This window comes from Entelurus aequoreus, linkage group LG10 (genome assembly GCF_033978785.1).
Source record: "Entelurus aequoreus isolate RoL-2023_Sb linkage group LG10, RoL_Eaeq_v1.1, whole genome shotgun sequence".
Taxonomy (NCBI): Eukaryota; Metazoa; Chordata; class Actinopteri; order Syngnathiformes; family Syngnathidae; genus Entelurus; species Entelurus aequoreus.
The window spans coordinates 34589427-34616639 of record NC_084740.1 but is presented as its reverse complement, the minus strand read 5'-3'; the positions used below and the strand labels follow the sequence as shown (position 1 = coordinate 34616639).

At 40.6% G+C, this 27213-nt stretch overlaps 1 protein-coding gene and 1 long non-coding RNA gene across 3 annotated transcripts in view; both read left to right on the top strand.

Moving 5' to 3' along the window:
- Positions 1-3069, top strand: part of LOC133658494 (uncharacterized) — a 41028-nt gene extending 37959 nt beyond the window's left edge. Inside the window, exons 6-8 of the long non-coding RNA XR_009827481.1 lie at positions 2631-2673; positions 2781-2906; positions 2969-3069. This is a non-coding gene — a long non-coding RNA (uncharacterized LOC133658494). The remainder of the gene's footprint in view (positions 1-2630; positions 2674-2780; positions 2907-2968) is intronic.
- Positions 3070-7026: 3957 nt separating this feature from the next.
- On the top strand, positions 7027-26123 carry eif3k (eukaryotic translation initiation factor 3, subunit K). Of its 2 annotated transcripts, none has more exons than XM_062062119.1 (8): positions 7027-7228; positions 8307-8405; positions 11251-11371; positions 11484-11558; positions 18694-18760; positions 25687-25764; positions 25828-25953; positions 26026-26123. In XM_062062119.1, the coding sequence occupies exons 1-8, from the start codon at positions 7164-7166 to the stop codon at positions 26055-26057; spliced, it is 663 nt and encodes a 220-aa protein (XP_061918103.1). In that variant the 5' UTR covers positions 7027-7163; the 3' UTR covers positions 26058-26123. The 2 variants fall into 2 exon arrangements, with proteins under 2 accessions (XP_061918103.1, XP_061918102.1); XM_062062118.1 differs by having other exon boundaries at positions 11481-11558.
- Positions 26124-27213: the final 1090 nt, after the last annotated feature.

The following is a 27213-nucleotide window of genomic DNA, read 5'->3' as shown; positions in this document are numbered from 1 at the left end:
ACAAACTCACCTCAACCTTTGCGTCACACCGTACACCGCGGTGCCCATCACGCAAAACCATGCAGTTCTTTTGAAATAATGGAGTGCGATGCCCTGGGGAACGTGCTTTATCAGTATCATGCAGTGTCACGCTTCAAAACGTGCTCATTAATTCCGACTTCCCCTTTTGATGAAAGAAGAATCAGCACAAATTGTTTTATTCATTTTGTTTTGTAGGTTAAAGTGTGTGTATATATATATATATATATATATATATATATATATATATATATACATATATATATATATATATATATACATATATATATATATATATATATACATATATATATATATATATATATATATATATATATATATATATATATATATATATGTATATATATATATATATATATATATATATATATATATATATATATATATATATATATATATATATATATATATGTGTATGTGTGGGCAAAAAAATCACAAGACTATTTCATCTCTACAGGCCTGTTTCATGAGGGGTTTCCTCAATCATCAGATTTTAATGGGAGCATTCACATACCATGGTTTATATAGGGCACAGAGCGGGTGGGTACAGGCAGGCGTAGGGGCGTGGTGATCGGCTCATGTGTTACCTAGGAGGTGTTTCCTTCTGTGTCCTAGGTAACACATGAGCCAATCACCCCGCCCCTACGCCTGCCTGTACCCACCCGCTCTGTGCCCTATATAAACCATGGTATGTGAATGCTCCCATTAAGGAGGTGTTTCCTTCTGTGTCCTAGGTAACACATGAGCCAATCACCCCGCCCCTACGCCTGCCTGTACCCACCCGCTCTGTGCCCTATATAAACCATGGTATGTGAATGCTTCCATTAAAATCTCCTGATGATTGAGGAAACCCCTCATGAAACAGGCCTGTAGAGCTGAAATAGTCTTGTGATTTTTTTCCCCCACACATACATATTACGCTCTACCACGGTATCGAGCACTATTTTTTTGGATAATCTAATTAAGACAGACATATATATATATATATATATATATATATATATATATATATATATATATATATATATATATATATATATATATATATATATATATATATATAATGTTATTGATCAATTTGAATGTATTATTATTTATTGAGTTTATATTTGTTTTCATTTTTCAGTGTCAAATGGTTCAAGTCGGTCAAAAAATAGTGTGAATATAGATTTTAAATTTTTTTTTACAAAACCCAAAACCAGTGAAGTTGGCAGGTTGTGTAAATCGTAAATAAAAACAGAATACAATGATTTGCAAATCCTTTTCAACCTATATTCAATTGAATAGACTGCAAAGACAAGATACTTAACATTTGAACTGGAAAACGTTGTTATTTTTAGCAAATATTAGCTCATTTGGAATTTGATGCCTACAACATGTTTCAAAAAAGCTGGCACAAGTGGCAAAAAAGACTTAGAAAGTTGAGGAATGTTCATCACTTATTTGGAACATCCCACAGGTGAACAGGGTAATTGGGAACAGGTGGGTGCCATGATTGGGCATAAAAGCAGCTTCCATGAAATGCTCAGTCATTCACTTTGTGAAAAAAATGCGTGAGCAAATTGTTTAAGAACAACATTTCTCAACCAGCTATTGCAAGGAATTTAGGGATTTCGCCATATACGGTCCGTAATATCATCAAAAGGTTCAGAGAATCTGGAGAAATCCCTGCACGTAAGCAGCAAGATTGAAAACCAACATTGAATGCCTGTGACTTTCGATCGGTACTGCATCAAAAAGCGACATCAGTGTGTAAAGGATATCACCATATGGGCTCAGGAACACTTCAGAAAACAACTGTCAGTAACTACAGTTGGTCGCTACATCTGTAAGTGCAAGTTAAAACTCTACTATGCAAAGCGAACGCCATTTATCAACAACACCCAGAAACGCCGCCGGCTTCACTGGGCCCGAGATCATCTAAGATGGACTGATGCAAAGTGGAAAAGTGTTCTTTGGTCTGACGAGTCCACATTTCAAATTGTTTTTGGAAACTGTGGACGTTGTGTACTCCGTAACAAAGAGGAAAAGAACCATCCAGATTGTTATAGGCACAAAGTTAAAAAAGCCAGCATGTGTGATGGTACAGGGGTGTATTAGTGCCCAAGACATGGGTAACTTACACATCTGTGAAGGCGCCATTAAGGTTGAAAGGTACATACAGGTTTTGGAGCAATATCTGTTGCCATCCAAGCAACGTTATCATGGACGCCCCTGCTTATTTCAGCAAGACAATGCCAAGCCACGTGTTACAACAGCGTGGCTTTGTAATAAAAGAGTGCGGGTACTAGTCTGGCCTGCTTGTAGTCCAGACCTGTCTCCCATTGAAAATGTGTGGCGCAATATGAAGCCTAAAATACCACATCATGATAGACATCTCTATCGATGTTCATGATGATACGTGAATATGGTAGCAGGGGGTAATTGTTTCTTAATTTTATGGGGGAGCTACTGAGTCAAATTTAAAATGTTGTGTTCGTGCCCCCAAAAAGATCAAATTTTTTGCCTGTGCTGATGCGCCTGCAAAAACTGGTGAGTTTATAAATGTGATCCAAGTGGGAGGATAATAATAAACAATGCAATTTCAATAGGCCCTTCACCGCTTGTTGCTGATCTGGCCCTAATAAAGTTGTTGTAAGTTGATCTATATTTCTTTATTTTTTATTTTCTTTAGAGACAAATTATGCTATTTATAGTCACAGCAGAGACTGGGGGCACTCAAAATGTTTTCTTCTTCCTAGGGGTGAGGGCGAAACAGAAAATAATTGCACCCAGTATGGCACTGCACTGCACACCGTATCGTACTGCACGATGCTTCAGATCACCCTGCATTGCACCCTGTATGGCACTGCACGCTAAATATCAGGGTGAGTATCTGATGTTTCCTGCAGTGAAGGGCCCTATATTCATACAAACGTTGACTCAACAGGATGGCAGAATGCGTCCTGAGATAAATACTCATCAAATGGAAACTGTGGACAAGCACAGCTGCTGCAGCTTCAAAAAGGTCACCTAACTAAAAGACACAAATTAAACATGCACGTGGTGTTAAAGTGTTGCGTTACAAATTGAACCAACGGCATTTATCCTTCCTCTGCCCTCTTCGGACTCAAAGTTCACGGCCTACACTTTCGTTTTCGATCAGTAGACTATCAACTCCCACGGGTGAGTCCGTGATGACAACGGGGGTGTTTGAGTCATGAAATTCACACCCTAAGAAAGTCACAGCAATGTCTCATGCATCATATTGTTCCAGTTCCAGTTCAGTTTCAGTTTATTTCGAACATGCATCCGATGCAATGTAATGCATCACACAATTCCAGTTATTTTATTACAGCACGTCCGTCCCACTAGTGTCGCGTTTAGTTAGTAATTCAAGTATTTGTGTAACTACTAAATTAAAGTGTTAACGCTTGTAAAGTAGTTTGTAACAGTAATGAGATGCCGGTTAAAGTAATGACTAAAGCATTGGTGCACATTAGTATGCTTTCATTGAAACATATACTGTATTTTGTGTTCCTGTCCTCATAGTGTAAATAGTAGGGGTGTGGGAAAAAATCGATTTGAATTTAAATCGCCATTCTCACGTTGTACGATTCAGTATCGATTCTCATTTTCCAAAAATTTATATTTTTTTATTTTATTTTTTTATGTATTAATTATTTTGTATTAATCAATCCAACAAAACAATACACAGCAATACCATAACAATGCAATCCAATTCCAAAACCAAACCCGACCCAGCAACACTCAGAACTGCAATAAACAGAGCAATTGAGAGGAGACACAAACACGACACAGAACAATCCAAAAGTAGTGAAACAAAAATGAATATTATCAACAACAGTATCAATATTAGTAACAATTTCAACATAGCAGTGATTAAAAATCCCTCATTGACATTATCATTAGACATTTATAATAAAAAATAAAATAAAATAAAAAAATGAACAATAGTGTCACAGTGGCTTAGACTTGCATTGCATCTCATAAGCTTGACAACACACTTTGTCCAATATTTTCACAAAGATAAAATAAGTCATATTTTTGGTTCATGTTGTCATGTTCGTGTTTGAAGGATGAGGCTGTTGATAGCAAGTGACTTAACTTTTAATGCTCCATGTTCTCAACAACATACATGTGTCTTCTTATGCATTCTTGTTCTACCACCTTATGTGGTACGGTAAGCAGCATACTAACCAGTACTGCCCCCTAGCGGTCATACCTGTAACAACATCTGATCACAACATCCCCCTTTTTCTAAGACAAAATGTATTGACCTAACTAATCACATTAGCTGGGTCAGTTATTTTAACAAATTCTCATTTAGTCTAACTCTGACACATATGTGCAGTATGAACAATTTCAAATTGCATAGGCTATCTCAAATCTAAGCCAATACTATTTATAACACTTTCACAACAATCAATATACATTTTGTTCAACATATTTAACATGCATATTGACTTTCCTTTGTTTACAAGTTCAGTCTATCAGGTCTTTTGATTTCTCTTGTGGACCTTCTTAACTCAGGTTCATTTGGAGTAGGTGTGTTACAGTCAGCGTTACAGTCCATAACAGGTGAGGGTATTACCTGAGATTCACCACAAGTTACACTAAGCTCACCAACAGTCCCTTGAGGAGTCTTTAACAGACTGCGACGATTGCGTCTGAGGATATGTCCATCATCAGTTCTCACCGTGTACGATCTTGGAGCAACTTCTTGCAGGACTGTTGCTTTTGTACTCCATCCATCAGTATCCTCAATCCTGACTGTGTTGTTGGTAGTCAGTGGAGGAAGACGCTTGGTTGTTTTGTCATAAAATGACTTTTGCATCATCTTCTGTTGTCGTAGCTTATGTTCAATATTTGAGGGATTATTTTGCTTTATTATATTGTTTGAATGACTCGGCAAGGTTGTTCGTAGCTTCCTCTTCATCAGCAGTTCAGCTGGTGATAGTCCGCACTGAAGAGGTGATGCTCTGTAGCTCAATAAAGCCAGATACGGATCCGAGTCACTGTCAGCTGCTTTCTTTAGGAGTTGCTTTAGAATGTGAACTCCTTTTTCCGCTTGCCCGTTTGATTGTGCATAATGTGGGCTTGACGTCACATGCTGGAAATCATATTGCACCGCAAACTTCTGCCATTCTTTGCTGCTGAAGCATGGGCCGTTGTCGCTCACTACAGTGTGTGGAATGCCATGCCTGGCGAATATAGATTTAGCATGTGTTATTACACAAGTTGACGTTAAGCCTGCTAGTAGCGCCATTTCAGGGAAGTTTGAGTAGTAATCTACTACCACTAAATAGTCTTTACCTCTGAGATGAAACACGTCCATTCCTACTTTGTGCCATGGTGCGGTTGGCACCTCAGCAACCACCATAGGCTCTTTGCTCTGCTTGTTCCTGTGTTTCTGGCATGTTTCACATTTATTTATGAGTGTTTCAATGTCTTTATTCAGTCCGGGCCAGAAAACCGACTCTCTCGCCCTCCTTTTGCATTTTTCAATGCCGAGATGGCCTTCATGTATCCTGTGCAAAATGTCCATTCTCAAAGCCTGTGGAATAACAATTCTGCCTTTTTTCAACAGCAGTCCATCCACAGTACTGAGCTCACCTCTGACGTGATAAAATAGTGGACATGAGCCAGCCGGCCATCCCTCATCCATGTTCCTCATGACATGTTGTAACTCAGCATCCGTTGCTGTAGCCTCAGCGATTTGTCTTGACTTTGTGTCTGACACAGGCAGTGTAGCAGACACCATGTTCACATGACACTGAACGTCCTCACGTGCTTTTGGGACAGCTCACTCGCCTGGCAGATCTTAATGGCTCCCGCCAGCGTCAACTCCATCTCTCGTAGTAGCCTCTCTCTGACCTTTTTATCCTCCACGCCGAAGACTATCTGGTCCCGGATCATGGAGTCCTTCAGCGTCGCGAAGTTGCAGGACTGCGCCTTTAGCCGCAAGTCCGTCAGGAAGCTATCAAATGGCTCATGCTGCCGCTGCGTACGAGACCGAAACACGTACCTTTCGTACGTCTCGTTCTTCTTCGGAGAACAGTGAGCGTCAAATTTGCTAAGCACTACATCCAACTTTCCATTATCGTCAGGAGTGTCAAACACAAACGTGTTAAATACTTCTATGGCCTGTGGCCCTGCTATTGTTAGCAGCAGCGCTACCTTTCTCGCCTCCGGCTTTGTCTCGTGTCCCATAGCCGCAATGTACAGGTGAAACTGCTGTTTGAAGGTGCGCCAGTTCTCGTCGACATTCCCCGTTAGTTTCAAACTCTCCGGTGATTTTAAATCCATGTCGTCAAGTCGAGTTTACTCCTGGTACCATGTCATGTTCGTGTTTGAAGGATGAGGCTGTTGATAGCAAGTGACTTAACTTTTAATGCTCCATGTTCTCAACAACATACATGTGTCTTCTTATGCATTCTTGTTCTACCACCTTATGTGGTACGGTAAGCAGCATACTAACCAGTACTGCCCCCTAGCGGTCATACCTGTAACAACATCTGATCACAACACATGTATTATTTCAAACAAATTTACATTATTGCAATCAGTTGATAAAACATTGTCCTTTACAATTATAAAAGCTTTTTACAAAAATCTACTACTCTGCTTGCATGTCAGCAGACTGGGGTAGATCCTGCTGAAATCCTATGAATAGAGAATCGTTTTGAATCGGGAAAATATCGTTTTTGAATCGAGAATCGCGTTGAATCGAAAAAGAAAAAGAAATCGATTTATAATCGAATTGTGACCCCAAGAATCGATATTGAATCGAATTGTGGGACACCCAAAGCTTCGCAGCCCTAGTAAATAGTACAATTTCCATCATTTTTGTCTAAACGCTTTCTTTTAAATAAGTTGCAATATATTCATAAATATTTAGATCTCGTTGTTTTACTATTAAATAGTTTATTTTGCCAGACAACTAGAGACTTGGTCGTTAAAGTAAGTTGCGTTTGGGGAACCGTACTTCCGGTACCTTGTGTCTCTCTTCCGGTCCGTCCCCCTTTCCTTGCCGGCCGTCTCTCCACCGTTTTGCCGTGCTCCACGTGTGGATTTAAGTTCTTTTCCCCCCACTAACAATTCGTCAACATTGTCAGGACCAAATGGCGACGTCAACTTTCGAACAGATGAAAGCGAATGTGGCGAAACTCCTTCGAGGAATCGATCGGTACGAATGTTATGCTTCGCTAGCCGACATGCTAACTTCTGGTTAGCCGCATGCTAACTGAAAGCTCGCTAAGTTTGATCAATTGCTCAAACCCGGGGTGTCAAACTCATTTTTATCGTGGCCCACTTCTAACAGCGAAACCATATAAATGTGTAATCGCCAAAAAATATTGTTACACAATTGATTATCATATATTGTATGCCAACAAATTGATGGAAAATTGCTTTGCCATCAGAAGTCAAGGTGGCAAGCAGATATTAAAAGTTATTCGAGGGTTTCAAATACAAAAATGTGAATAACTTTTTGCATCAAATAATGTTGATTTAAGAAAAACTGCATTTGCATGCTGTAAGTTAAGTGTGTGTCAAAATTGAAACACATTTAGCAAAAATGCTGAAATGCCTTACTTTTAAGGAGTTCCAAATGGAATAAATATGTTTAAATAATTACTTAAATGTGTCATTAATTACTTATAACTTGAGTTAAATACATATGTGATTGAAAGTGTCATTCATTTAACATAAAATTGCTATTCGTTATGTCATTTTTTTTTATAGATCTTATTCATGATACATTTCAGTACTTAACTATTTATTTATTTTGTCCCATTTGGTCATCCGTATATAGACACTTATTTACTATGACATTTAATTGTATAAATACACTTTTATAAAAGCTGACGTCCTTCATCACAGTTGTTGAGAAGTTATAATTCTCCATAGAAATGTACAAGAATTCTCTCTATTGTCTTGATAGCTGGTGTGCTTCCTGTTTGCATTCCATTAACAACTTAATAATGCTAGACTATTACTGTTTGTACAGCCTAAAATATTCCAAGACTATTACTGGGAGTAATGCCTAAAATATTAGCTATAAATCTAACAATAAAAGTAATACAGTAAATATTAGGTGGATAGTATTGCCAACTACAGTATATTGCCATGTGATGTACTGGGGCATATTAAAATACCCCCGGGGTTACAATGATGTGATTGTCACGCATCTATGCCTAAAACTCCCCCCTAAGCACATTCAAAGTATTGTGTTGAATTATTTACCCTGTCCCCCTGAACCTCAGGTACAACCCAGAAAACCTGGCGACGTTGGACAGTTACGTGGAAACACAAGCCAGAGAAAATGCGTACGACTTGGAGGCCAACTTGGCCATTCTGAAACTGTGAGTTGTAAACACTCTTTAACATGTCATGTTAAGGTACAAGTATTCCGAGTTATGAGCTAGGTGCTGGGACGCAATGTGCTTGTAGGTTGAGGTCAGGGCTGTACACTTAGCTTTTTATATAAAAGATTAGGAGCAATATGAAATGTCTTAAATAACATGATAAAACTAACAATGTACACAGTGACACATATTTGCACTCATGCAGACAAAGTGCCATCATTATATAAAATTCAAATAATTAAAATAAAATACAGCAACATAAATAACCCCTTAGTAAATTACTGAAATCCAAATGAAAACTAGTACCAAAAAATACCAATAGAAGTGCTCATTTTGACACAAACAAAACATTATTAAACGCAAGCAACGTGCCTGTTTTGGTAAGAGTAGTGCTAATGTTGCAGTACATGAAATTGTCATTTGAAAAGTGCAGACATTTTCATGTGATGATGAGCCACAGCTGGACATAAGTTAACTTTTTATGAGAAGAAGATGCAGAAGGTATAGGAACTTATTTAGCATTAGGATCAGTAGAGGAGACAGAAGTGTTGTACAGGCGTGTCGCTAGTCTGATCATTAGTATTGGAAGCCGAAAATATAACTGCAATAGTCTGCTGATAAGCAATAGATTTGATCTTTTTCTTCAGTAGCATTTTTGTTTTCTCCTTTCCTTGCTTTCTATCTCTTCAGAAACAGCTGTCTGAGCATAACAAAACAGCGACCGCCTTTGGAAATATTTTGCTTCACCGTCAACAGGGTACCGTATTTTTCGGATTATAAATCGCAGTTTTTTTCATAGTTTGGCCGGGGGTGCGACATATACTCCGGAGCGACTTATGTGTGAAATTCTTAACACATTACCGTAAAATATCAAATAATATTATTTATCTAATTCGCATAAGAGACGAAGCAAATGTCCGCAATCGTCACACACGTCAACCAATAAGAATTCGGTGGGGGCAGGTCATGGCAGAAGTGCATTGTGCGTCATGGCAGAAGTGCATTGTGGGTCATGGGATGCTAACTGCTGCTACATCCGCAGCTATTTAAATGGATTATTTCAACATTGGCGGTAACTTATAAAAACTGAGAAGGGCTGAACTAAAATGGCACCGAAAAGGAAATCATATACTGCAGATTACAAGCCGGACGTAGTGAAATATGCAGCAGAAAACGGCGATCGAGCAGCAGAAAGAAAGGAAACGGCGCATACCAGAGGCGACACCGGGGAGGAAGATTTCATGGGATTAAGCGATCGGAAGTGACAGATTGTTTGGTAAACGTATAGCATGTTCTATATGTTATAGTTATTTGAATGACTCTTGCCATGATGTGTTGCGTTGACATACCAGGCACGTTCTCAGTTGGTTATTTGTGCGTCATATGGCGTACACTTATTCAGCCTGTTGTTCACTATTTTTTATTTATTTTAAATTGCCTTTCAAATGTCTATTCTTGGTGTTGTATTTTATCAAATAAATTTCCCCCAAAAATGCGACTTATACTCCAGTGTGACGTATATGTTCTTTTCCTTCTTTATTGTGCATTTTCGGCCCGTGCGACGTATACTCCGGAGCGACTTATAGTCCGAAAAATACGGTATGTTTTCTTATTTCATTGCAGCACGTCCTCATAATGTTAAAACACCATCAACCTAAAAGAGCAAAACACCGTGCAGTGGAAACGTGGGTTTATGTACGGTCAAGTTTGCATCTTTCGTTTTTTTAATCCAATCTTTGGTGACTGGCTAGTTGTTTTGCTATTAGCTAAACTAGCATGTCGCGAGAGCGGCGATACTGTGTACACGTGATCACGTCTGCGCAGAGGGTTGATACAGCTCTTGCATGATCTGTTGACAAAAATGTTTCTTTTCCCCAAATCGTACTCGAGTTTGAGCCACTTTGTATGGATTTATTTTAGGAGCAAAATGCAGATAAAAAACATTAAAACTGCATGATCTTGTTGACCTCAACACTGCTATTGTGACGTATAAAGCTCATAACCGCATGTGGCCTCACTGTCTACAGGAGAGGTTCAAACCCAGGGAGGGTCCATACGATCTTAGAGGTTCAGCTGTCTTTCAGAAAGCAAATATAAGAACTACCGGTAGTTTAAAAAGTAGATGTGTTTCTGTCAGGGGGGTTCATCTGTGGAACAGCTTGGATGATGCCTTAAAATGTTCCAGTTCCATTCACGCTTTTAAAAAAAACTTCCAATGTCTTAGAAAAATATATCGCTCTTGTATCAACACCAGCAGTTAATACTATGATCAATGTTTGTTACAAAACTAAATGTGGGATATAAATAATAATGTAATTACAAGTGTTTGTATATGGAATATTATTGGTACAAATGTTTAACTAACACGTGTACAGGGATGTTTCACAACTTTTTGTCTGTCTTTACTGTGTATATATCTGAACAGTGTTCATGTTGTGTACAAGGTGTATTTATAATATGTTGTGTAAAGGAAATGTCATATTTTTTATGAAGCACAAGATCAGAGCCTGATGTCTCCTGGTTTTACTGCTTCTTGTATTTGAGATTGTTTAGAGGGTTAGGCGAAATAAGTGCTCAACTTCAGCCTAAACCCTTTCGGTCTGTAAAAATGTCAATTTCTGAATGTAAAACTGTTTGTTTATTTTGTTGACCACTGACCAAAGAAATAATAAACTAACTAAACAGATAAAAGGGTTGAAATCACGTTTACTACCTTTTCATTCTTTCGAATCGCGCAATCTATTTTTAGGCGCATATGCGTGGGAAATTCTCCGACTGTACAGCCATGCTTGAGATACCACTGTATTTGTCTCCGACCTGACACCATGCGGTGTCCTGGCAGGTACCAGTTCAACCCCCCCTACTTCCAGGTGAACGTGACTTCTCAGATCCTGCTGAAGGCCCTCACCAACCTGCCACACACCGACTTCACCCTCTGCAAGTGCATGATTGACCAGGCACACGTATCCTCTCTGTGCTGCACCTTGATGTCAGGTTGTTGACAAGTTGTCATCGTGTGTGTGTGTGTGCGCTCTCTCTGGGTGGGGGGGTGTTTCCTTGACTACTGTGTGGCAGCAAGAGGAGAGCCCCATCTGGCAGATCCTGTACCTGGGCAACCTGCTGGAGACCTGCCACTTCCAGAGTTTCTGGGTACGACACACACATACACAAACACACACACAGACATAAACATCGAAATATTTGTTCCCCCCTTCGGAAATACTAAAGGTGGGAATCTTTGGGCCTCCCACGATTCGATTACGATTCAGGGGCTGCGATTAAATTATAAATCAATTATTTATAAAAGTATAATTATTGTATTGTATATTATTATTGTGTATTGTTAATATATCTTATTATATATTTTGAAAGTATTACATGTTATTATAAAAAATGTTGCGTCTTTCGGTTTTTGTATTTGTGCGCACAGAATACATATACAGTCGTGGTCAAATGTTTACATACACTTGTAAAGAACATAATGTTATGGCTGTCTTGAGTTTCCAATAATTCCTGCAACTCTTATTTTTTTGTGATAGAGTAGAATTTGTTGGAAGGACTAGTTGGTACAATCCCTGGGGACTCTGCATGGCAGGGGCGTCCTCCTCCCTGAGCCAGGGTTGCACCTGACCGCATACCCGAGTGAGGCTAGGTGACACTGCTGGGAGGCTTTTCCACCATTGGGACACATCTTCAGTTGTGTGCCCCAGCGTCACGGGGTGTTTTCGGCCCGGCAAGACACCCTCTGCCGAGGAAGGGCCCACCCCAGGGTGATCAAATCCCTTGGTGTGTGCGTCCCATTAGGTGCTAGCCTTAGCAGCCAAGCTGGTGTCACTCCTCTTCAACCACAGCCAATGGCTCGTCCTCTCTGCGGTGTTGGCCAGCTCTTTAATGGCCTGTCTGAGTCATCCCCCTGACTCCAACCTCCCTAAGGAGCTTTGCTGTTGTGCTAGCTACAAAGCCCCTCCACCCCACCTCCACTGGGCGCACCCTTACCCTCCAGCCTCTGTCCTCTGCCTCAGCTGCAAGGTTGGAGTACCGCAGCTTCTTGCGCTCATACACTTCTTCAATGGCATCCTCCCACGGAACTGTCAGTTCAATGATGTAGACAAGCTGGCAGGTTTCAGACCATAGGACGAGGTCTGGACGCAGGCTGGTCGTTACGATCTCCGGAGGGAAAATGAGCCTCTGATCTAAGTCGACTCGCATCTGCCAGTCCTGGCTGCATTCAATGGGCTTGGATCAGGATTTGAAGGTCTCGTCTTCAGCTTTTCCCCCTCCCGAACAAACGCTGGTAGGTGTCGGCAGACATCCTGGTTGTTGATGGGTAGGTCGTTGATGGATACCCTCCTGCACTCAAGTTTGTCAGGTAGACATCTGAGGACCTGGTTATGTCTCCACATATTTCTGCCTTGAGTGAGGCTGGTTCTACAGCCCACCATGATGTGCTTGAGTGTTGCTGGGCTTGTACACAGGGGACACGATGGGTCCTTTCCAAATCATTGTTGCAGGTTTATGGGCGATGGTAGCTCGAACGATGAAACTCAGCCTGTTGGATTCCATGCCCCAAAGTTCGCTTCACGTGAGTTTCTTCTTTTCGACACCCTCCCACCTTGTCCAGAGGCCCTGTTTGGCTTGTGTTGCGGCTTTGGAACGTCTGACTGTTTCTTCCTGACGACGCACTTCCTCTACAACCATAGTTCGACGTTCGGTTGCCGATGCCTTTTGCCAGAGAGGAGTTACGGTTCCAAGGCCAAAGCCTCTTCTGCCTTGTTGGACGTGGCCCACTTCGTCACGATGGAGCAAAGCTGATTTGGCCGGTAGCACAGCTGTGACTGGGGTCCACTTCCGCCCTGTTAGGAGGCAAGGAGCGGCGGCTCTCACTACAGGGTCCCTGGAGTCAGTGAGGGACATCTCCAGCCTCACCTTGGCACATTTGAACTCTTCGAACAGGCTAGAGATTGGCAGCGACAGGGCTCCGTCGCTGTAGAGTACGACGCTGTTGCTGTAGTCCGACGCTGCTGAAGCACTTTGGAAGTCCGAGCCACTTCCTTACGTGCGAGTTCACTAGCCTTTCCAAGCGAGTAGCATGGCATATTGAGACCTCATACATAGTTAACGGCCACCGGAGTCTGGGTAGCAACCCAAACTGGAGGCACCAGAGCTTTAGTTTCCCTGGTAGTGCAGTGCTATTAATCTGCCTGAGGCCGTTAGCTGTGTCCTGCCGCAGTTGTTCAAGTTGCTGGGTGTCTCTGAGATCTGCATTATACCATCTTCCGAGGCTCTTGATGGGCTTCTCTAGGAGTGTTGGAATTGGTTCCTCGCTGATGTGGAACCGCTCGCCTGTTAGTTGGCCTCTTATGATGGAGATGCTGCGTGACTTGCTTGACTTGAAGTCCATCCGTGCCCATTGAAAGTTTTCCTGGAGTTTCTGCAGCAAGCGTCTGGTGCATGGTTTTGTTGTTGTAATGACGGTCATGTCATCCATAAAGGCTCTAATTGGCGGAAGACGTAGGCCCCTGTAGGTCCTCTCACCTCCTACTACCCATTGGGATGCCCGTATGACCAGCTCCATTGCCATGACGAATGCCAGACAGGTAACTGTGCACCCCGCCATGATGCCAATTTCCAGATGTTGCCCTCAGCTGTTACGCAGAACTGGAGATCCTGAAAGTAACTCTTGACCAGTTCAGTGACTTGGTTAGGTACACCAAAGAAATTGAAGGCCGTCCACAAGATCTTATGAGGGACTGACCCAAAGGCGTTGGCAAGGTCTAAGAGCACCACATGTAGGTCTCTCCGTTCTTTTTTTGCGGTGTGTATCTGGTGCCAGATCATATTGGCGTGTTCTAAGCATCCTGAGAAACCCTGGATCCCAGCTTTCTGCACCAATGTATCAATAAAGCTGTTTCTTTGCAGAAACGTAGAGAGCCTCTGGGCAAGGACACTGAAGAAAATCTTCTCCTCTACATTCAGCAAGCTGATCTGGCGAAACTGGCCTATGGGTGACGAGTCCTTCTCTTAGGGAATCAGGATGCCTCCTGCTCTTCGCCAAGCTTTCGGTATCACTCCCTTCTGCCATGCTACCTTCATCAGCTTCCAAAGGTATCTGAGGACTCTGGGGGTCTTCTTATAAAGCCTATACGGGACACCATTGGGCCTTGGTGATGATGCTGATCTTGCCTCCTTAACGGTATTCTACACCTCGCTCCATGTGGGAGATCTTATGTCCATTTGGTGTTCAGGTGCATGAATTGGTGGCATGTCGGGCGGGATAGTTACTGGCTCATGCCTCTGGCCGTCGGTGTAGGTCTTCCTCAGGTGCTCCTCCAGGTCTTTTATGGGCACTTTGAGGCTCCCACTCTTCTCTTGCTCAAAAAGACCTTTGACAAAACTGTAGGGATTGCGATAGAGGAGGGTTCTTGTCCGTTTTTTCTTCTTGCGTTGTCGTCTGAGGTGCTCTGCTCTTCGCAGCTTTGACAGCCGCTGCTTTATTTCAGCCCGCAGAACTGAAATTTCCCCTCTTTCTATTTATGTTGCCTTTCTCCACTGCTTCCTCAATTGTCTTCTTTCTTCCACCAAGCTGTCAATTTCCCGCTGCCTTCTGGACTTCGGTTGGTTCGGGTAGGGGGGGCCTTTTTGCTGCCTTTGTGCCTTGCTCTGTACCCCAAATTTTTCGGCACCATAGCTGTAGATGGTGGCTCCCATGTTGTCCAGTTTTCTTTCAACAGGACCCTTCTGTTGTTCTAGAAGGAGGACAAGGTCTGAGTCAATGGTCTCCCACTTTCTCTTCTGGTTGGACTTGGGCCACAGGATCTGGGCTTTCCTTCCTTCCATCTTCCTTTCCGTTGCGGGCAGAGGCTGGCTGGGCTCAATGCTGGAGACTGCTGCTGGCTGTGGCTGGTTAGGCTCCAGACTGGAAAATGCTAGAGGGTCTATGCGACGTTGAGCTTCTTTTGAGGTACTGATACCCTGAGGACTGTGGGGGTTCTCCTGCCTCCGGGCTTCACTCGACTGATTTGACCTACTTCTTAAGAAGTAATGGCATTTCCTCTTGCCTTGATGGATTTTAAGGCCCTTCGCTGTTGTTATTTCTGACCAGCTACAAATGCAGTTCTGCAGCGTTTGTCCTGTTGGCAGACCATTAGTGATTGGAGCACATAATTTTTTTTTTCACAAAAACATTAATGAAGTTTGGTTCTTTTGTGAATTTATTATGGGTCTACTGAAAATGTGACCAAATCTGCTGGGTCGAAAGTATACATACAGCAATGTTAATATTTGGTTACATGTCCCTTAGCAAGTTTCACTGCAATAAGGCGTGTTTGGTAGCCATCCACAAGCTTCTGGCAAGCTTCTGGTTGAATTTTTGACCACTCCTCTTGACAAAATTGGTGCAGTCCAGCTAAATTTGTTGGTTTTCTGACATGGACTTGTTTCTTCAGCATTGTCCACATGTTCTCAATAGGGTTTAAGTCAGGACTTTGGGAAGGGCATTCTAAAACCTTAATTCTAGCCTGATTTAGCTATTCCTTCACCTCTTTTGACATGTTTGGGGTCATTGTCCTGTTGGAACACCCAACTGCGCCCAAGACCCAACCTCCGGGCTGATGATTTTAGGTTGTCCTGAAGAATATGGACGTAATCTTCCTTTTTCATTGTCCCATTTACTCTCTGTAAAGCACCAGTTCCAATGGCAGCAAAACAGGCCCAGAGCATAATACTATCACCACCATGATTGATGGTAGGCATGGTGCTCCTGAGATTAAAGGCCTCACCTTTTCTACTCCAAACATATTGCTGGGTATTGTGGCCAAACAGCTAAATTTTGGTTTAATCTGACCACAGAACTTTCCTCCAGAAGGTCTTACCTTTGTCCATGTGATCAGCAGCAAACTTTAGACGAGCCTTAAGGTGTCGCTTCTGGAGCAAAGGCTTCCTTCTTGCATGGTAGCCTCTCAGTCCATGGCGATGCAAAACACGCTTGACTGTGGACACTGACACCTGTGTTCCAGCAGCTTCCAATTCATTGCAGACCTGCTTTTTGGTGGTTCTCGGTTGACTCTTGATCATCCTGACCAATTTTCTCTCAGCAGCAGGTGATAGCTTGCGTTTTCTTCCTGATCGTGGCAGTGCCATGCACTTTATACTTACAAACAATTGTCTGCACAGTTGCTCTTGGGACCTTAAGCTGCTTTAGAATGGCTCCAAGTGACTTTCCTGACTTGTTCCAGTCAATGATTACTTTTTTCAGATCTGTGCTGAGTTCCTGACTTTCCCATTGTCGCGTTTGTAACCAAGTCTAATGACTGCATCACATGAGCCCTATTTAAATGGACTCAGAGAAGTCAACGGGTGTCGTCAATCATAATCACTCACATGAAGTTAAGAGGCCATGCCATGAAGCTAATTTAATTTGATTGTAGCTTTTCTACATCACCAATATTGATAATGTATGTTGCTGTATATATACTATAGACCCAGCAGATTTGGTCACATTTTCAGTAGACTCATAATAAATTCATAAACGAACCAAACTTCATGAATGTTTTTTGTGACCAACAAGTATGTGCTCCAATCAATCTATCACAAAAAAATAAGAGTTGTAGAAATGATTGGAAACTCAAGACAGCCATGACATTATGTCATTCACAAGTGCATGTAAACTTTTGACCACAACTGTATATATAAGAGCTGTCAAATTATTAACATATTTAATCGAGATTAATCGCCATTTGTTTATCTCGATTAATTGCAGGTATAGTATTTTTCGTCATTATTAAGTGTACCCTAGACAGACAATTTTTTAAGTTTTCAATACCATGACTGGACTTTCAATTTGCCTAAATGGAATATTTTTAAACATCATGCTTTTTGAAACCGCTCAACACAAAAAGGATATAATACACTCTTAAGGAGAATTAAAAAAGTAACCTGCAGTGTGTTGGTGTTTTGCCAGATTTTGTAGGAATACAGAATTTATTTTCCTGCTTTAGGAGCACTTGCATTCAGAGTAGGCGCTACACTTCCATGTAGTAGCCTGCGAAGTGAAAAAAAATTGGGGTCCGTATTTGGCGAGCAGGCATCCTTGACATGTCAGGCACTTTGGCCTCAGTCGCCATAAACGTGCGGCTCAAAGATGTGGGTCGTGTAATATATGGCTGACAGACGTGTTGCCGTACTGTGTGGGTATTATTGTCTCCCCTCCTGATTTATTAATCTACTTGTCAATGTTTTCTTCTTAGCTGGTTACTCCCTGCTGTAATGTGGTTACTATTAGCCTTCTGTTAAAATGTATAAAGCTTTTATTTTATTCTTTCACTACTTTACATTCAACTAGGTTAGCGCAATGGCTAGCATAGCTTGTCCTCTCTTCCTGCCTCCTCCGTGTGGGTCTGTGCTAACACATAACGATGAAATAATCTTAGCTAATGGTTCTGCTATGGTTAGTTAGAACCAAACATATCTTTAGAGAACATTAGCATCTTTGCTACATTTTGGACCGTCTGTTTTAATTTATTTTATTTAACATGTGTAAAGAATCAATTTCTGGACATTTGTACATTGATTCATGAATCGCCAACATTCAAATCAATACATTTTCCCACCTCTAGGAAATACTGTAATTTATATGCAAAATTAAATGTACAGGCAATTTTTTAGTCACATTTTTAGACGGAGCACAAAAAGAAGTATTGTCCATAATGTTAACTTACAACAAAAGAGGACTGTCTATATTCTTTTAAAGGGGTCATATTTAGAGTTATTTTATTTATTGTCACATTTAAAACACTTACTTGTTATCTGCATAACATGTAATGGTGGTTCTTTGATCAACATTTTGCATAGATTATTTTTTACAGAATATTTTCAAGCCACTTTCTGACCGTCTTATTAACGTGCCTCCTTTTCGACTGCCTCTTCTCCTTGTCAGCCATGTTGTAGTTTTTAGCACTTCCATAGGGAATCTACTGACAGATATGTTAGAACAAGCACTTTGTGATGCATATCTTTTATGTATGAAAAGCGCTTTATTAACAAAGTATGATTGATTGATTGAAATATACGCTAATTTAAATTAGACTTATGCAGATCCAAAATACACAAAAAGAGGTGTCCACAGGTAGAAAATGTTGGTTTTGCATATAGATCCCTTTAACATCTATTAGCACATGAAGCAAAACATTTGATTCTTGCTGAGATGAAAAATGTCAAAGATATTTGGACTGTTTTTTACTTTTTTTTGCTTTTCCAACGTGACCACACTTTGCTCCCTTCCTCACAGACGAGTCTTGCGAAGAATCGTGAGCTCATCGATGGAATTACAGGTTTCGAAGACTCAGTCCGCAAGTGTGAGTATCCTCATCGGCGGGTGAAAAACTCTTTAGAGACAGTATGGACAACTAAACAGGCGCCATCTTTGCTACCAATGATGTGTGCGGCCGTGCCTGGAATCATGCAAATGCTGTCATTCAGACATCAGGTTTCCTGACAAAATGAACCATAATATTTATTATAAATATAGTCTTAAACATACTCCAGCTCTTAAACTTACAAACCCTGTTTCCATATGAGTTGGGAAATAGTGTTAGATGTAAATATAAACGGAATGCAATGATTTGCAAATCATTTTCAACCCATATTCAGTTGAATATGCTACAAAGACAACATATTTGATGTTCAAACTAATAAACTTTTTTTTTTTTTTTAAATAATCATTAACTTTAGAATTTGATGCCAGCAACACGTGACAAAGAAGTTGGGAAAGGTGGCAATAAATACTGATAAAGTTGAGCAATGCTCATCAAACACTTATTTGGAACATCCCACAGGTGAACAGGCAAATTGGGAACAGGTGGGTGCCATGATTGGGTATAAAAGTACATTCCATGAAATGCTCAGTCATTCACAAACAAGGATGGGGCGAGGGACACCACTTCATCAACAAATGCGTGAGCAAATTGTTGAACAGTTTAAGAAAAACCTTTCTCAACCAGCTATTGCAAGGAATTTAGGAATTTCACCATCTATGGTCCGTAATATCTTCAAAGGGTTCAGAGAATCTGGAGAAATCACTGCACGTAAGCAGCTAAGCCCGTGACCTTCGATCCCTCAGGCTGTATTGCATCAACAAGCGACATCTGTGTGTATAGGATATCACCACATGGGCTCAGGAACACTTCAGAAACCCACTGTCAGTAACTACAGTTGGTCGCTACATCTGTAAGTGCAAGTTAAAACTCTCCTATGCAAGGCGAAAACCGTTTATCAACACCGCTGGGCCTGAGCTCATCTAAGATGGACTGATACAAAGTGGAAAAGTGTTCTGTGGGCTGACGAGTCCACATTTCAAATTGTTTTTGGAAACTGTGGACGTCGTGTCCTCCGGACCAAAGAGGAAAAGAACCATCCGGATTGTTATAGGCGCAAAGTTGAAAAGCCAGCATCTGTGATGGTATGGGGGTGTATTAGTGCCCAAGACATGGGTAACTTACACATCTGTGAAGGCGCCGTTAATGTTGAAAGGTACATACAGGTTTTGGAGCAACATATGTTGCCATCCAAGCAACGTTACCATGGACGCCCCTGCTTATTTCAGCAAGACAATGCCAAGCCACGTGTTACATCAACGTGGCTTCATAGTAAAAGAGTGCGGGTACTAGACTGGCCTGCCTGTAGTCCAGACCTGTCTCCCATTGAAAATGTGTGGCGCATTATGAAGCCTAAAATACCACAACGAAGACCCCCGGACTGTTGAACAACTTAAGCTGTACATCAAGCAAGAATGGGAAAGAATTCCACCTGAGAAGCTTAAAAAATGTGTCTCCTCAAAACGTTTACTGAGTGTTGTTAAAAGGAAAGGCCATGTAACACAGTGGTGAACATGCCCTTTCCCAACTACTTTGGCACATGTTGCAGCCATGAAATTCTAAGTTAATTATTTGCAACAAAAAAAAAAGTTTATGAGTTTAAACATCAAATATCTTGTCTTTGTAGTGCATTCAATTGAATATGGGTTGACAAGTATTTGCAAATTATTGTATTCCGTTTATATTTACATCTAACACAATTTCCCAACTCATATGGAAACGGGGTTTGTACAATAAAACACTTTTATCTCGTCAAAGTATAATTTTGGGGCAAGTTTGCGTCCGTTTTTCATGCAATGTTTAGTGACCAGCAGGTACACTAACACGCTCCCGGCGGCGTAAGAAACGTAAATAAATAAACGTGTTATACACATTTTGCCAAAATCCTCATTAGTTTTGGACCAACAATTGTGGAGAAATTAAGACTTCTGTGTGAAGTGGTGTCAAAGTATTGTTAATAATCACTGCACTATGTATGCCTGTGCTTTTACGTTTTTGAATATTTTTCATAGGTTTTGCTGTGGCGAGTCATGGCTTCCTGATTTTATCAGCACCATATTACCTTGAATACTGAATTAATGCTGCTTTTTACTGCAATATTTAGTATTTTAGTTTGGATTATTTTGTGACTCATGCCAGAAAGGTGCAATTTTGAAGCAACGTTTTGTCCGGCAAAGTGTTACTGAGAATGAGATACACCACGTTTCCCCAGTGTATGTATGCTAGCTTCCCTTGCACAAGTTACTGGTGTATTCATTGGCACTCAAGCTTTCCCCGCTAACCTTTACTGACCATAATTTTGATGCGTGCAAATGCTTCCCCATGCCGCACAACAGTGTATGCTTACGCAGCAGAAAACTCTTCAATTTTAAATAAATGTAATGAAGTGCTGTGTCACTTAGCGGCAGCCCCAACATGGCACGCTGTAGTCACATGAGGGTTTCTGACCAATCATGTAGGACAGGGGTGTCCATACCACGGCCCGCGGGCATCTTCAATTTGGCCTGCGGGAATATGCAACTTGGGGTTTTACCATATTAGATTTGAATACCCATGGGTCTAACAGGAGGCAGTTTGTCGCCATCTTGTGGGCATAATAATCTCAAGTCAGTGGCCATTATATGTACTTTTTTTGGTGTAACAAGAAGAGCATTTACTTTTATGAACCAATCCAAACAACCTTTCCTAGTCATGGTGCAGAAAAAAAATTAAACCAGCACAAAAAGTCAACACACTTGGTCACACATAACACAACCTCCTCACTGAACTTTGTGCATATTATAATGAAAACGTTGCATCCCCATGAAAAAATCTGAATGACACCCATTTAAATCCATTAGAGTGCATGATGGGGGGGGGGAACACTTATCCATGTTTGACTTTTAGCTACTTGATATTTCTGATTGATTACAAAGCTTTAAAGAGGTCGTCACAGAAGTAAGCAAGGTAGAAGTTGAACTTTCACATACGGTACTCTTATTATCTAATTATAATAATATATCCATTATATTTATATAATATGTAAACACACACGTATGTATGTATGTATGTGCATATATACATATATACAGTACAGGCCAAAAGTTTGGACACACCTTCTCATTCAATGCGTTTTCTTTATTTCCATGACTATTTAAATTGAAGATTGTCACTAAAGGCATCAAAACTATGAATGAACACATGTGGAGTTATGTACTTAACAAAAAAAGGTGAAATAACTGAAAACATGTTGTATTTTCTAGTTTCTTCAAAATAGCCACCCTTTGCTCTGATTACTGTTTTGCACACTCTTGGCATTCTCTCAATGAGCTTCAAGAGGTAGTCACCTTAAATGGTTTTCCAACAGTCTTGGAGTTAGAACAGTGGTTCTTAACCTGGGTTTGATCGAACCCTAGGGGTTCAGTGAGTCGACCTCAGGGGTTCGGCGGAGCCTCCGCCGCGGAGGTCAAGACACACCTGACTCATCGTGTAAATAAAAACTTTTCCCTATCGACGTATTATGGATACCCCCAAACAATGTTCCCTCTAATTTTCCATACACGTGAGCAAACGTAAAAACTCCTTGAGCGTTCAGTGGAGCACATGTGAGCGACGTCAGACATGCACATGCACTGTGGCCACACCAGCAGCACACCTGTCCCAAACCTGACTAAATAACAAGTTAAATGTTTTATTATTATAATCAAATGACAGCAGTCATTTCCATGAGATTGTTTTCTAATATAAGTGTTTTGGCCCACTTACAATGCCAATAACAAAAGATATTGTTTTTCATAAGCTGTGTACTAGGTGGGGGTCCTGCTTTGGAAATAATTTGTACCCCTTTCAGATATTGCATTTAGTTTAAGGCTGAAACGACGCGTCGACGTAGTCGACGTCATCGGTTACGTAAATACGTCGACGCCGTTTTTGTGCGTCGACGCGTCTCATAATGACGTCACACTACCGTCATGGCGAAGCGCAAAGCAGACGATCAAAGAAGACGATGCGAGCGGTGCGAGCGAGGGGGGAAAAGCATGCCAAAAGTGGTCAAAAGTGTGGGAGTATTTCAATAAATGGCCTAATAATGTTGTTGTATGCACACTGTGTCGAGCGGAAATGGCCTATCATAGCAGCACAACGGCTATGAACGAACATTTGAAAAGAAAACCATCAACTAGTCAATCGTCCGTGCGAGCATACGTTGTCATCATTACACAAAAACATGAATGTGTCATTTGTATCTGCTAGGGGTGTAACGGTACGTGTTTTGTATTGAACCGTTTCGGTACGGGGCTTTCGGTTCGGTACGGGGGTGTACCGAACGAGTTTTCTAAGCTAAAGCTAAAGTCTTAACAAGCTGCTTTGCTCCGTCTGCCTCTGTCTCAGCACGCAGCATTGTCCCACCCACACAACCATCTGATTGGTACACACGAAGCATTATCAGCCAATCAGCAGTGCGTATTCAGAGCGCATGTAGTCAGCGCTTCAGCGTGGAGCAGATAGGTGTTTAGCAGGTGAGCATCAGGCAGCGGACTCTCCCCAAATGATAATAAACACCTCCCAGTCAACTACTAGTAACATCACTATGAGCCCGTTGACCTTCTAGAAACTTAAACTGCAGCTCAGCTCACTCGCAATCCTGGCTTGAGGTGAAGGCTAATTAGCTCTCAGTTCCAGCCACATCGACCCCTTCTGAGCGCCTATTTTCAGCTGCTGGGAATATTGTAAACAAGAAAAGAACCAAAGCATGTAGACATGCTAACCTTTCTTCATTACAACTGTTAGACACTCACTGGAATGAGTAGAATTGGTTATTGTGTACTGTGTTGGACTGGATGTTTATTTTGCACATTTTAAAAGCAATACTTAATGTTTACAGTGCTCCAGAATATTTAGATTGGCACTTTTTTGTATTGGATGTTTATCTTTATTTTTGCACATTTTAGCAAATAAGCAATACTTTCACTTTTGTTGAAATGTTTACACTGTTGTTACAGAATATTTCGTTTTGCACTTTTTTGTATTGGATGTTTATCTTTATTTTTGCACATTTTAAAGCAAAATAAGCAATACTTTTAATTTTGAAATGCTTATACTATTGCAGAATATTAAGATTTGCACTGGATGTTGACTTTTATATTTGCACATTAAAAAGCAAATAAGCTACTTTTAATTTTGTTAAATGTTAAAAGTTTTAAATGTTTACATTGTTACAGAATATTTAGTCATGTTGTTGTCAATGTTGACTGAGTGGCCATACTTCTTTTTTTTTGTAAATAAAAGCCATGCCTTTTGAAAAAACGGGCCTACATTTATTTTTTCATCTTCATTTTGAATAAAAAAATAATCGGTAAAAGGAAAAATAATCTATAGATTAATCGAAAAAATAATCTATAGATTAACCGATTAATCGAAAAAATAATCTATAGATTAATCGATAGAAAAATAATCGTTAGCTGCAGCCTTAATTTAGTTCCCACTAAAACATTCACATGTTGCACAATGAGATGTAAACATGGGATCATGTGTACATTCCTGCAACTTCCTGTTTGTAAAATATATCTTTATTAGTATGTATTTAAAATAATAACATTTCAATATTAATATTTATAAATTAAGATTAAATTAAAGAAAAAAACATTTTATTTAAAGAAGTGCTCGGTGAATGCGCATATGAAACTGGTGGGGTTCGGTACTTCCAACAAGGTTAAGAACTACTGAGTTACAAGGAGTTTGTGTCCAAACTTTTGACCTGTACTGTGAGTTTGGACACAACTCAATTAAATGGGTTTTCTTTATTTCCATGACTATTTACATTGTAGATTGTCACTGAAGGCATCAAAACTAGGAATAAACACATGTGGAGTTATGTACTTAACAAAAAAAGGTGAAATAACTGAAAACATGTTTTATATTCTAGTTTGTTCAAAATAGCCACCCTTTGCTCTAATTACTGTTTTGCACATTCTTGGCATTCTCTCAATGAGCGTCAAGAGGTAGTCACCTGAAAGGGTTTTCACTTCACAGGTGTCATAGTTGTGATGCCTTCAGTGACAATCTACAATGTAAATAGTCATGAAAATAAAGAAAACGTATTGAAATGAGAAGGTGCGTCCAAACTTTGGCCTGTACTGTATGTATGTATGTACACGTACACTACCGTTCAAAAGTTTGGGGTCACATTAAAATGTCCTTATTTTTCAATGAAGATAACTTTAAACTAGTCTTAACTTTAAAGAAGTACACTCTATACATTGCTAATGTGGTAAATGACTATTCTAGCTGCAAATGTCTGGTTTTTGGTGCAATATCTACATAGGTGTATAGAGGCCCATTTCCAGCAACTATCACTCCAGTGTTCTAATGGTACAATGTGTTTGCTCATTGGCTCAGAAGGCTAATTGATTATTATAAAACCCTTGTGCAATCATGTTCACACATCTGAAAACAGTTTAGCTCGTTACAGAAGCTACAAAACTGACCTTCCTTTGAGCAGATTGAGTTTCTGGAGCATCACATTTGTGGGGTCAATTAAATGCTCAAAATGGCCAGAAAAAGATCACTTTCATCTGAAACGCGACAGTCTATTCTTGTTCTTAGAAATGAAGGCTATTCCACAAAATTGTTTGGGTGACCCCAAACTTTTGAACGGTAGTGTATATATACTGTACATATATGTATGTATGTATATATATACAGTGTATATAGTTACTTTGCATGCAGTTGGTTTTCAACCCACGGTCAAGCTAAAAAGTTTGGACACCCCTGCTTAGGAGATTGTCTGAAACCTAATTGTCCATACTCTCTATACACGGCTCTGGTCCTGAGGTGACCACAGCGGCACTTTGTGGTCACCTTGTTGCTGTGCGCCGATAAATGGAAAATGTTGCGCTAGTGCATGAGCAACGACTGTCTGTCTTCCACAGTCATCTGTCACGTCGTGGGCATCACCTACCAGACTATAGAGCGCAGCCTGCTGGCCGAGATGCTGGGAGACCCGCTAGGTGAGTGGAGACCCCTCTTCCAAGCGAAACGTTGATGCTCAAAGCCGTTGCCATGGTTTTCAGACACACAGGTGAAGGTGTGGATGAACAAGTACAACTGGACGGAGACCGAGGACGGACAGATTTTCATCTTCAACCAGGAGGAGAGCGTCAAGCCCAAAAACATTGTGGAGAAGATCGACTTTGAGAGTAAGTCTTAACTTCAAAGTTCATGACTTCATGTCGGCGCCTTTTGTTGAGTAAACCGTTTGTCTTTTACAGGCGTGTCAAGCATTATGGCGACATCTCAGTGACACACACAATAAACCTGGTTATTTGATCCTCTCACACTTTTCACAATAAAAGTAAATTATAATTTCCTGTCTGCATTTCTTTCCTCTACCTTGTCACTTTGAATCCTCCTATAATAATAATAATCATCATAATAATAACCATAATGTCTTGTCTCACGTCGATCACTTTTCTGTTGGTCAAAAGCAGGAAGTGATCATTGTAGACATGGTGAGTCAAACATTTGAGTATCTTTACTGTATTTTAAGGATCTAATCCATCTATTTTCTACCGCTTGTCCCTTTCGGGGTCGTGGGGGGTGCTGGAGCCTATCCCAGCTGCATTCGGGCGGAAGGCGGGGTACACCCTGAACAAGTCGCCACCTCATCACAGGGTCATCACAGATAGACAACATTCACACACTAGGGACTATTTAGTGTTGCTAATCAATTTATGTCCAGGTGCATGTCTTTGGAGGTGGGAGGAAGCCGGAGGGAACCCACACAGTCCCGGGGAGAACATGCCAACACCACACAGAAAAACCCCGATCTAACCCAGGACCTTCTAGTTGTGAGGCACACGCACTAACCCCTTTTACACCGTGCTGCCCCAGATTCTAATGCAGATTTTACAACTCTGTTATCAGGATTACGAAATTCATGTTTTATTGCCCCACAGATAAACTATAAAAGCCAATTATTTACTGTAAAATAAAACTAATGAATAAGAACCAAACTTTGACTGTTAGAAGCAATACTACACAAATATAAAGGTGAAACTCACAAAATTTGAATATTGTGCAAAGGTTTGTTCATTTCAGTATTTAGATTTACATGGTGAAACTAGGGGTGGCAATTTTTTTTTTAATGAATCGCGATTCTTATAAGGATCTTAATCCATTCCAAAAAATTTAAATTTAAATTTAAAAAAAAAAATTGTATCTGTCCTGTCCAGACACTCAGACAAATCCTATTGTTGATGCAGATGATCATATCTGCTGTACAGATTTACTTTAGAAAAGAGGAGTGTTGGATACTTCTCTTGTTGTCTTATTTGTATTTGACTTGATTAAATGTTTGGGTAGAATTATATTAAAGAAAACCAGTTTTCTTTTAAGTGATATAGACATTCATGTTTGTCTATTTTACAGAGGAATGTAGACAGTCATTGAACTGGCCC

Bases quoted from the DNA above. Each gene is read 5' to 3' on its own strand.
- eif3k (XM_062062118.1), top strand. From the start codon at position 7,164: ATGGCGACGTCAACTTTCGAACAGATGAAAGCGAATGTGGCGAAACTC. The intron at 11,372-11,480 runs GTATCCTCTCTG...ACTACTGTGTGG, and splicing joins GCATGATTGACCAGGCACAC to CAGCAAGAGGAGAGCCCCAT. The intron at 25,954-26,025 runs GTAAGTCTTAAC...TGTCTTTTACAG, and splicing joins GGAGAAGATCGACTTTGAGA to GCGTGTCAAGCATTATGGCG.